We start from the raw sequence: 12659 nt of genomic DNA on the forward strand, positions 1-12659 counted from the left end.
CCGCCCCTCCCCACCCTCCCACCGCACTGCTCCGTACCTGAGCCATGAAGGAACTGTGTATGCAAGGGGTGGATTGTGGGACAGATCTTGAACTTCCTGCTCAGGAATAAATCTGATGTTGCAGATTGATCTCCAACTGGTCAAACTTGCCTGATATTCAAGGGGAGTCCAATGATCCATGAGACAAGAGAGTTGAGAGCCCGTCTCTATCATCAGGAACATAAAGTAGCAAGGTTGGGGGGTGGGGGGGGGGGGGAGGGAAGTGGCGAGCTGAACATGGGACAATGTGCAAGAAACATTTCATAATTAAAAACAAAGAAAATAAAGAGATTTTACTAACACCTGTCTCAATGACAGACTCAGCCTCTTGGTCAGTTATAGATTCACACTCTCTCACAGGACATTAATAATGTCCAGGCAGACACACACTTGAGCCCAGTATTGAGGAGTTCAACATTAGCCAAGGTCCGTCTTTCTGCTGACTTCAAAAACCAAGGCCCTTCTACTGGTTCAATTCATCATAAAAGATCCCAAAAACACGATCAAAGACTACAAAAGGGATGATCCTGATAGTCTGACTGCATCACAGGCTAACTACTCATTTACCTAGCTGCAGTTTGAGAGATTCTGCTCAGTGCAGACTTGCCTACTGTGTCATCAACATAATAACAGCAGCCACAATTCAAAACAGAATTGTTATGGGACTTCCTGCACGTATAAAAGATTGGTTTAATTACAAAGTTCCGTCTTTTTTCAGAAGTGTTCAGTGATATGCTGTCGATTAATCTGTGTGTAGTAATGGAGCACAGCTATAGCCCCTTGGAGTGAACAGGAAGGTGTTGAAACCTCCATGGAGTAGGTGGAGAGAGATTTTGATGCTGCACACTACGGCTGAGATCAGGAGAATGGCTAGACCTCTACTACCAGAGACAAGGAATCTGGAGGGACCACACAGTTCCCGACACTGCTGTCAAGACGGGGTCTTTATTCCTCACTCTAGAGGAACTGTGAGCCAATCAGGAATGGTGCTACTCCAGGTCTGGACTCTTCAGACAGGTAAGTGCAATGGTCTGAGGGCATGACTAGAGCGGAGTCCTGGTGAGGTGGACAGAAGGTGGAGAAGCCAGGGAGAGAGGGTGGCCCCAGACAGAGAGAGAGGTGGTATCGACGGGGAGCAAGATATTGGGAGCACAATGTTTAAAGGAGATTGTCAACCCACAGAAAGCCTGCACAGGGTCACTTAGCCTCTGCCCCTGAACTCAGATCATGACCAAAGATGATCAAAGTTTCTCACTCTGCCTCCCTCTGATCTGATGTGTCATGGCTCTTCAATACAGAACAACATGTTGTTAATATCTAGAACAAAGCATCACATTTAAAAACACAGAGACTGTTCATGCATATGTTTGATACTAAGACAAGAACACATGACCCTGAATTGGTACGAATGAATAAATACAGAAGCATTGAATACACTGTCAACAGGGCCTTTGGTTTGTATTAAGTTACTCAGAATACTTGAACCAAAGAACAATGAAAAGGCCCAGCCAAGCAAGGCTGGGGCAATGCTGATCTAATGCAGTGCATGTAGCCATGAGAGTGAGTGTAAGCCTCATTTATGTACGATACACAGTTAGAACGGCCTTCCCATTCTCTCACCGTGTGCTTATGTTACTATGACCTTCCTTCTTTGTGGTGGCTCAGCAATGAGTTCCAACAGTCTACAGGAAGGATGTGCTGATTGGTTGGACAATCGTAAAAAGCAGAGTTTGGTAAACACAAAATACTGTAGGACCTGATAAACCACGGGAAATCAATCAGGATTCACCATCAATGATGTATCAGTTTGTGATCCTTCAGTTAGGTTTCCTCCATTTGATGATTTTGGACATTGATTCATATTTCAGCAAGACAGAGATAGCTTTATCGGGCTGAACTCAAACGGGCGAGCTGGTGATGGCATTGGCACTGTACTCAAAAGTGAACTGGGGAAAGTATAGACCGAACTTTCCAAACTTTTATTGTAGGTCAGTTCTTCAGCAGAGCAGGAGACAGTCTCTCTTTTGCACGGTTGGATGGTTGGGGTGAGGGAGAGAATTTCAGATTCATATTGCAATAGCTGGTTCAGAAAGCCAAAATTGGGAGAAATGGTACTCCTTCGCTCTTTAATGTAGTCAAAGGCTTCTTCTAACCGTAGCTCCTTGGATCTCATCAGATAAGCCAAGCAGATGGTGGGTGAGCGAGAGATTCCTGCCTCACAGTGGACCAGCACTTTCCCTCCTGTGTGCCTCACATGATCTGGGAAGTAACAAGACTCCAGTTTAGCTCCTGATTAATGTGCACACCAAAATATTTGACACATCAGTGCATTACATTTATGAATCTTCGGTAGGCAATTACTGTAACACACTAGAATATTGCAAAGTCAAAAAGATGCTTTAACTACAAGAAGCAAAAACACCCATTTTGTTCAATAGACAACTCCTATCCCCCCCTCCCTCCAAATTATCACCTTCATTTGCTAACATTAATTCAAGCTCATTTCATCACTCCTGGACAGCTTCAAATACTCTGTCCAGTGGCTATTCCATGTGGGTGAACATGGACGTCTGGATTAAACAGACTGACAAGACACAGAGTCAGGAGGGAGGGAGGGGGGGAATAGTCCCTCCTGCCTGGGTGGGTGCAACTCCAGTACTCAAGAAATCTACACCATCCAAGATAAAAAAAATTAGAATAGAAGCATGTTGTTGTGGGCAAGGCAGAGAGACAGTGAACTTGCCTCTCCCTGACTTTTACAAATGTGGGGTGTGGGGTGGGGGGGACATTGCCACAGCTGCTGGATCAAGCTGGTGAAGTGGGAGTCCATTTGGAAACATTGCTGCCTCCGAATGGACCTAGCCCCAGGGCCTCCTCACTCAGATCTGCTGGCAAGAGGTCACACCCAGGCAGTTACCATGGCTCCCCACGTTTCTGGAGACCAGCAAGTTTTAGTGTGATGCTTGGCCTTTGAAATATCCAAAATAAAATTTACTGCAAATGGTTCCAGGTTGGAATCAGCTTCCAGTTGGGGGATGTGGGGGGAAATAATTCCTGTGAACAAGCCCACCTGCAGCAACTCAAACTTACACCCCCACCCCACACTGTCAGCACCAAGTGACTGTTTGTAGCAGAAGACAGTTAAGCACTGAATGAAAAAAACAGTTTAATCTGCTCTCCAAGACATCTCCTTCCCAAATCTCAAAAGGCAAGCTCCCACTCACTCCTGGGACAATAATTCCTTTTTAACAGAAGGGTGAAGCCTATCTCAGTATCAAAACAGAAAACTTTAAGACTTGGCCTTGCGTTCAGTCTGGGTTGAAGTCTGTTCAATTACTTCACAAGGCCAATTTTGGAATTAAGAGAAATTATTAATTAAATTGGAGTATTCTCTCTCAAAAAACTACTGGGTCTGATCATTACTCCACTAGGTTATAATATCCTAATTTATTTGATCATTTTGGGTTTGAAAATAAAATGGACCTTCACAATCCAGTCCCTTATTAAGAATTTACTGTAGAGCAAACTAATTAAAGGAGTACTCTGAAAAGACAAGTCTCCTGCATCTGTACAAAGGGGACACCTTCAATCTCAGATGTGACATTGGATAACAATGGCACATATTGTATCATCTATAATAACAAACTGGAATGAGCTCATTGAGAGAATCAAAATTTACACAATTGTTACATACCAATGAAATCTATTGCTTCCTGGAAATGGGAACTCATGTCTGCAGTTGCAGTGTCTTCTACAGGAATGAATTTATAATGATATTTGCTCTTGAAGTATTCTGCACAGTCGCGAGAGACATTCAGCAAAGCAGTGATGTGGAGATCATCTAGAAAGTCGGGTCTGGAGGCATGGTAGGCACTACCCAGGTACAGAAAAGGCAGGATTTCAACAGGTTTCCCCTGCAAAATGAACACAACAAAAACATTAAACAATATGGAGAGAATGAAGGAGACAGATTTGTATTGGAAAATCAAAATGAGAGAGTGGTGTGGAACACAATCAAGTGAATGTCAGGAGGGGATTAAACCCGCATATCTTTAGACTGTGGGAGGAAACCGGAGCACTCAGAGGAAACTTACGCAGTCACAGGGAGAATGAGCAAACTCCACACTGACAGTTGCCAGAGAATTGAACCCAGGTCCCTGGTGCTGTGAGGCAGCAGTGCTAACCACTGAGCCACTGTGTTGCACATCTGGCCTTCTGTCCCTACTCACAGCAACCAAGCTGCAGTACCTGCCAGAATCTCTCGTGCATGGAACCTACTGTCTAAAACAGAAAATCCTCAATATGTCCTGACTTTTGTCACCACACCATTCTGTTGCCTTTACCGTCAATATCATTCTAAAATGAATGCAACTTCAGAACATAAACTAAAACTGAGACATTGCCTGACCAGCTGAATGATCCATAACATTAACTGTGCAAAGGCAGTGCTGCAAGCACATGTGTAATCAGGAACCTTAACAGTAAGTGCTTTCCGAGCCCTGTTCTACTGTGTCTACTAATTAACTGAAAGAACAGGGTAATAAAGAGACGTCAGCCACATCTGATGCAGTGCTGTTAAAGTACAGACAGTGTTAGCTGTGTGGGCACTGCAGATGGTCACCATCTCATACAAGTGACAATCAGTCTGGCTGGACAGTGCTCATCACATTAAATAGCATGATATGAATGGACATGAAATTATTTGTCCAGAATATTTAATACAGAAGGTTTTATGGCCTTGTTTTAATGACCCACATTAATGCCATGTTGAAACAGTTAGAGGGTCAGAGTTACACAACTGCAGATGTCAGACCTTATCAATTTGAGTCAAAGAGTGGAGCCCAATGTTTTAGGCCCAACCGTTTCTGCTGAACAGTCAATGCAATTCAATTCCCTAAGCCTCCTCAATTATGCCACTACAAAGCTCAAGCCAGAGACCAGGTGCTTCCAACACAGGAAGAAAAAATAATACGCATGTTTTTTTCTGTGCTGTTACCAACTCACTTCCTCGATGCTGATCAAGTCTGCAAGATTGTTGGAGCAAATCCCAAGGATATGCATTGAGGCAGACTGCTAAAGCGTGAAGGGAGTGAAAATAAAATGTGTTTTTTAAAAAACACTGAGGGAGTGCTGTTTATGATCTAGACAAGAGTTTACCTGTCATCAACAGTGCTCCTTAAAGTTAACGACTCAATCTCTAGAGATTTCAGAGTCGCATTTTCATCCAACTCATGAGCAACCTGCTATCAAAATTAATATTGCTGAACAGATTCACTAATGTTAAGCTGTAAAAGTCAGTGTGCCTGAAGCAAGGTGAAGGGGAATGGCAATACCAAGGGGCCATGAAAAGCAACAATGGATGGTTTCCTTGAGAGGAAAAAAACCACAGAACCTCGGTCTGGGCCTTATGGATGTTCAATGGTTCTGCAACTGGGGGCCATTGAGCTCTGGGATCTGTAAAGGAGGCAAGCCAGGTTGGCCTCATAGGTGGGTGCCATGATCCAGGAAAAATACACCATAGTCAAGAATGTGCAACTAAACATCAGTCAGAGACTGTCAGGGGGAGCACTGAGAGCAGCTGGAACCACAGTTACAGGGGCTGGGAGTGGGGGCAAGTAAATTCAACCTCTTTCATGACAGGAGGGTTTATTTCACTGATTCTGATCGCCTTAAACTCAGAGCAAAAGATTGCTATAAAATACAAAATTCACTCAGAGTGCCATTTCTCCTCAGGCTGATTTGTTATTGAGTATTGCTGTAAAAAGTAACAAGGAGGAACAGGCAAACCCACCTCGCCATCATCTACAAACAGATAAATACCTGGTTTCTTAAAAGGATTATGAAAATACTTGTTCCGTGCAGCATTTTCATGTGAACAGCATTATACTGGGAGATGATCCTCATTGCTTTTCAAATAGATTAGCAATCTTTAAAGCGCAGAATTTGAGCAGTTTGTCCCAAGCATCCTGCAGTGCACTGTAATAACCGATTGTCTGCTCTTGATATAGTTTGGGAGGTTAATAGTTAAAGCAGGTGTCCAGCTCCACAGAGAGCATGGACAGACAGACGGAGATGTACATTTTTCAGGGGAAGCTGCCTTGCTGTGGAGTGGAATTCACTCTGGTCTGAGTTTGACATCACATGGGGTTAACAGAAGTAAAAGAAAAAGCCAATCTCAGAAGTTTTTGTTTGGGGCAATGGAGAAGACACCAGATGGAAATAGAAATGTTTATTTTCATTTGATGATTGTAATATTAAATATTACTTCTGAACAGATAACAGGAAAATATTGGCTGCCATTACTTTAGTGATAATGTTGCTGAGGGTTGACTGGACTAATATTAACTGGCATGGTCACATGACTGCAGAGTATGATGATTTCGGATTTGAATAGACCTTTGACTGCAGTTGATATTTCACATCCTCCTGTCCCAGTCTGCAGCATTCTAAGTACAGTGCAATCCCCTGAACCTGTTCGGGCTCCTCAGCCACAATCTCAAACAAATCCATTAAAACTGAGCAGACAAAAACACACTTGTAAACGGTGATATTCTGCTCCTACTGATGGTAGATTGCTGTAGTGCCATTGTTCTTGTGTTGAAGTCTAAATGACCAGACCCTGGATACTAAAGAACATTTTAATTGGACTCAACTTGTACCTCAATCTTCTGATCCAGCTAAAAATGTGAATCCAGATTCCCTCATTCTCAGTAATAGAATTCAATGACTGGGCTCTCTCGAGAATGAGATCAGAGAGAGAACCAAGCAGACGCCCAGCCCATAGTGTAATTTAGACTGTGTCGAAGAATTTCAAATTAATTGTCAGTCATGGTAGCGCTCTGACCTTGCAGTCAGAAGTTTGTGGTTTTACATCCCATTCCAAAGAGTTAAGCAGAAAATTCTCAGCAGACATTCCATCCAGTGATACAGTAATACCATGCTGGCTGAGATATCAAAAACTGAAGCCACACTTGCCTTCTCATGTGGATGTAAAAAGTCCCAGGACAGAAGAGGAGGAGAGTTGTCCCCAAGGTCTTATCCCTCAAAATAAGATCTCACAAATAAAATGATCTGATTTTTAATCTTTGCACTGTGCAAAGTAGTAGTTTGCAATTCCTACCTTACAACTATTAAATTACATTTGTGCTTGATTGTCAGAGGGCAGGAAAGATTATATATGCAAGTCAATTAATAACTACAGACAGTTGAGGGTGTCTGTTTTAATAGAAAAGGAAACTAGAAGCAGGAATAAATCATTGGGTCCTTTGAGCCTGTCCCATCATTCAGTAGGATCCTGGCTGATCATCAAATGCAGTCCCCTGTTCCTGCTTTCTCCCCATACCCTTTGATCCCTTTAGACCTGTGAATATATTTATAACTCCTTCTTGAAAACATTCAATGTTTTGGCCTCAATTGCTTTCTGCAGAGGTAATTTCCACAGGCTCTTCACTCTCTGGATGGAGGGATGAAAAGCATTGTTTAATGCAAACTTACATTCAGTTGGATTTATTTAGGGTCATAGAGTCAGAGAAGTACAGCACAGAAACAGACCCCTTGGTCCAACTCATCCATTTATTTAAAGTGAACTTAATTACACACCTACTTCCAGCTCCTGTCAAAAAAGGACAGAAGGTAATTGAGAGAACAGGAACAATACCTTTGATATATGCAAAACAGAAACAACAAAAGGAAGTTAAATGAAACAGAAAACCCCTTAAAATAACACGTAAAACCCCTCAGGAAACAGGAACTTGGTAAAGAAAAATACCTTCCCATGTTACTTGTTCACGTGATTTTGTTCAAAGTTGTCAGGTTTCAGTGTAGCACATTTGCATGTACCCAATTATGGCAGAGTGATGTCATGCAGAAATGACAATTACCAGCAGTGCTTTTCAAAAAAACACAACTGTCTGATGTTGTTTCCTCTTCTGTGACACTTCTGAAAGGAAATGTACTCTAAAGTTAGTCTGTCCCTCGGCACAGGCATAATGTTTATTCTCTAGTTGTACACACCTGATCATAGACTGGTCTGTGGTTGCTACAAGGCTTGTCATGCTGGTTTGTAGGGCTTGCATCAGTTTCTTTAACCTCTTGCACACTGGTGTAGTTCATGCCAGGCGTTAGCTCAGTGCAACATTCTGGATACTGAGAGTGAAAGTCTTCATAGCCTCCTAAACACAGTACAAGGGGGAGAGGGGGGGGAGAAAGAAAACCTGTTTATACCTGCATGCTTCAACCTTGCACAACAACAGAAAGGAACAGTTAGCTGCGGGCTCTCCTTTGTGTAAGGAAACCTGAGCTTGTACACTTTAAACAGACTGGATAATACTTTGGATTCATTTTTAAAATCATAAGTGACATGGTTGTCATCAAATAGAATAGCTGCAATGGGGCATTCTGAATCGAATGAGTTAAATCATGGGGTGGAATATTTGAGAGGCCTTTGGAAGAGGGTAAAAGTCATGAATACTTTCTTCCCCTTTTGTTGAATACAATACACTAGCCAAGAAAGCACCCGGTGAGCTATACGGTGTATAAAGAGACTGTGAAGTATAAATAGAAGTCAAAGTGTGCAGACCTGCGATAGGGTTAGATGGTGGACATTTTCACCTACAACTATTGGAGTTTCACAAGTATCATTGCTTGTCAATGTATTAATAGCTTGGATAAGGAAAGTCAATGTACTCTTGCCAAGTTTGTAGACAAACTAGGTAGGCTGGTGAGAATGAGAAAGAGTCTATAGACAGGTCAGATGAATGAGCAAAGACTTGGCTGATGGAATATAATGGGAAACAATGTGATGTTATGCACTTTGGCAGCACAGAGGATCTGAACATCATTTAATGAGGAAAGCCTGTGGAAATCTACTGCACAGAAAGATGTGGGAGTCCTTGGTGCGAGCTTTTTGTGATTCACAGAGTCCAGTGGGCAACAGGGAAGGCAAATGGAATCTGATCAATCTCAGTGAATTGAACAGACTTGGACTGAATGGCCTACAACCATTCCTACATCTTGTGGTCTTATGATCTAACCTGGATATAGAAAGAATGCAACAAATGGAGGAAATGGGTGCTTTAAGAACAGCACTGTCATCATTGTTTCCACAAAACAGCTTGCCTGCATGTCATGCTATATAAGAGTGATTATTGAACGAATCAGGAGACCATATAAAGACAGAATACTGCTAAAACATTGGTATTAAATTGAGCAAATTAGCTGTAAATTAGTCTTCATAGTTTTGTAGAAAATTAAATAAATACTTCCCAAATTTAAAAGAAATGTGGATCATTTAAGAATGAGTTACTAATGACAGAATCCTTTAAAAGAAAATTTCAACAGGGCAACCAAACCTTAGTGAGCAAATAATACAAGCCAAATATAAAACCATCTATAGTGTGGTCTTGGTGGATTTCAAAGTGAGCTGCCTTTACGAGCTGAAACATCTTAAGAACATAGAAGAGTACAGCACAGAACAGGCCCTTCAGCCCACGATGTTTTGCTGACCATTGTTCCTCACGTCTGCACCCTGAGGATCTACATTCTGTGTCAGCGAAACGATATGTCATACTGAAACTATTACTAATGGAAGCTTCAGGCTTTCAAATATGACTCAGAACACTTATCCAGTCAATTAATCAGTCCTTTATTTTATTTCTATTGTAAAATTTCATATTTATCTAATTTTATTACTTTTTTTAAAAATAGCATTACTTCAAATATACTTCTATAAATAAATGCTTTATTACACATTGATTATTGATCAGTAAGGTTTTGTCTTACTGTAAGTGATTCAATTCTTAGAAGTTTTTGAATTGGCCTGCCCAAACATAATAAAACTACCTTCAAATAAATTGCAAACTGATTGCTCATTGCTGTTCGCCAACAGGATTGCGTGCTGATATCAGGTTCTGCTACATGATACATACTTAATTATCACTTCACACCCAACTGCTGTGACACATCCAAAATAACAAGATAATATTCTAACCCCGAATTTACGTAGGTACACAATGTCACATCTTCTACTCAATAGCCTCCTTCATAGTTTATTATCTAAAATGACAATGGCATCTGTGGTAGTTACTCAGAAAAGTGTAAATCTAAAATGAAACAAACTCCCAAAGGGTAGTTATTTGAACTCGGATTGAATAATATCTTGCTGACAACATGGACAGAATAACTTGTAACCAATATAGCACCCTTCATGATCACAAGATGTTGCAAATCATCTTACAGCCAATCAAGTTCTGTTGAAATGTAATCGCTGTTGCATTGTTAGAAATGAGGTGACCAATTTCAACAAGTTCCCATAGCTGCATCTTAATAATGACCAGATAACATGGTTTTGTTTTGTGATGTTGAATGAGGGATAGCTATCAGTCACTCTGATTAACAACAAATTCTTTGACAGACTGCAAGGGACCTTACTGACTCAGGAAAAGCTTGATAAACAGGTCTATTGATTGGACAGTTCACCATTTGCACACTGCTTGACAGATGTATACAGGATTGATACTGACCATTTGGCCAATGATAAACCTGATGTCATTAACCAAATATGGAAATGCAGCAAAATGTATGATTGAAAGTGCTGAAAAGCCATTCGGCCATCTGCTAGCAACATTGAAGTAAACAATATCCTTTCTCATCTCTTTCCTTAACAATAGTAAAGACACATTATATTTTGGGTCAGATTTGGGATTGGTGATTGATTCGGGTAAGGATCCCTTTTCTTTGGATGCAGGGGTGGTTTCTCCCCCCTCCCTCACTGGTGTTCTGTGTAATTACCAAATGGGGTAATGTACACCTGCTGTTGTACATTATGCTGAAGAGGCTGCATTAAACCATCTCACCAAGGCTTCACTGCTGTGGTCTAACCCTAAAGACAAATTCAAGATCGGTAGTCCCAGTAACAAGCAGGACTGGTTTCCTTTCTGTTTAACTATCGGATTGGAGACAATATCAGTTGGTTCTTCGCTAAGCCCATTACTCCGCTCTCTCCCCCCCAGTCCTGCATTTCCCCCCATTAGGCTCAGTAACAAATGAAAGCCTCCGATACTGGATTCCCAGCGGCTCAGTCAGTCAGAGGGGGCTGGAATGGATGATGCTTTCGGTCTGACTCACATGGACCCAACCTTGGGCAGACCTTAAACAGTCATAACCGAAACTGTAACCCTGGTGTTTAAACTTTAACCCGTCAATGGCCCGCATTTTCGGAGTGTGTGCATCTCCATCATTCCTACCCCAGCAATTTCCCTCTGGGCTCCTGCACAGCGCACTCACTCTCAGGCCAAAGCGAGGGCTGAAAGATGCTGGGGATTAGAGTCGAGAGTGTGGAGCTGGAAAAGCACAGCAGGTCAGGCAGCATTCCTAATGAAGGGCTTTTACCCGAAACGTCGATTCTGCTGCTCCTCCGCAGCTGCCTGACCTGCCATGCTTTCCCAGCATCACACTCTTGACCACAGTCACTCTCAGAGCAGCCCAGTGACAGTGTTTGGGCATTTGTTCACACGGAGCTCTCGGTCCTGATCCAGGGCTCCATCCTTCTCCCCCTGAGTCCCACCGCCACACTGTTACCCAGTCTGAGAACTCTGTTAGACCAGGGAGGAATCTGATGCTAGAACACTCTAATCTCAATGACCGGGATCCGCACTCGGTGTGAAATGCAATAAAATAAGTCACACCACAGTTTGAAGTCATTTCTTTCTTGGCCGTTCCAACAGTAATATTTGTTAATGTGTCTAATGCAATTGTTAACTAAACTATTTGACAATAAACTGGTTAACCGCACAGTTGAGCAGAACCATCCATATCCCTGACAGAGAGGGACAGAGCCCCCTCCAGCTCAGTCTCACCTTTCAGGAGGTAGATCTTTACCCTCGGGCTGGCACTGGTTAAGGTGTTGAACACGATCTGGGCGATGCTGCCTTTAGTGCCTCTCTGTGGGCTCCTCTCATCCAGGACCACCACGGTGGCCACTCGGCCCTCCCGCAGCCGGGCCCGTGCTTTCTCATCCGGGATGATGAAGTGGAGAGGCAGCGATCCTCCGCGGGCCCTGCGGACCAGCAGCGGGTTGAGGCTGACACTGAGCGAGCCGTGAACATGGGAAGCGGAGAAGGAGAGGACCGGCCTGCAGTCCAGGACCAGCCTCCGGCCGCGCTGTTTCCGGAGTAAACTCCGCAGGCGCTGGCTGTCAATCCCGGCCACAGTCATCCCCGGAGCGGCTTCTCCCTGGAACAGAGCCCCTTCCCCGGGGAGCGGGCCGACTCGGCCCCTGGGTCCCTCCCTCTCCCTCTGTCTGTGTGTGTGTGTGTGTGTCTCTCTCTCTCTCTCTCTCTCCCTGTCCCTCTCCCTCTCTCCGTGTGTCTGTGTCTGTCTCTGTGTGTGTCTCCTTCTGTGCCTGTGTCTGTCCCTCTGTGTCTGTGTGTGTCCGTGTCCGTGTCCGTGTCCCTCTCCCTCTCCCTCTCCCTCTGTCTCTGTTTCAGGGGAGTCCCCGCCCCTTTATACAGCCCGCGATGACGCACCTGCCCATATATGGCGCCAGACGTCACGGGCTGTCCATATATGGAATGGCAGGAGCCAGGGTTCCGCCTCCGGGACCTCCTCTTCCCCCCCCCCCC

The 12659-nt window shown here is 43.4% G+C and overlaps 1 protein-coding gene across 1 annotated transcript; it reads right to left on the reverse strand.

The window, feature by feature from the left end:
* Positions 1-271: 271 nt before the first annotated feature.
* Positions 272-12342, reverse strand: dusp5 (dual specificity phosphatase 5). Its single transcript, XM_043713102.1, has 4 exons — positions 11895-12342; positions 8053-8210; positions 3734-3953; positions 272-2298 (listed from the first exon to the last, which is right to left on the reverse strand). The coding sequence occupies exons 1-4, from the start codon at positions 12250-12252 to the stop codon at positions 1904-1906; spliced, it is 1131 nt and encodes a 376-aa protein (XP_043569037.1). The 5' UTR covers positions 12253-12342; the 3' UTR covers positions 272-1903.
* Positions 12343-12659: the final 317 nt, after the last annotated feature.

Source organism: Chiloscyllium plagiosum, chromosome 22 (assembly GCF_004010195.1).
Source record: "Chiloscyllium plagiosum isolate BGI_BamShark_2017 chromosome 22, ASM401019v2, whole genome shotgun sequence".
NCBI classification, from domain to species: domain Eukaryota; kingdom Metazoa; phylum Chordata; class Chondrichthyes; order Orectolobiformes; family Hemiscylliidae; genus Chiloscyllium; species Chiloscyllium plagiosum.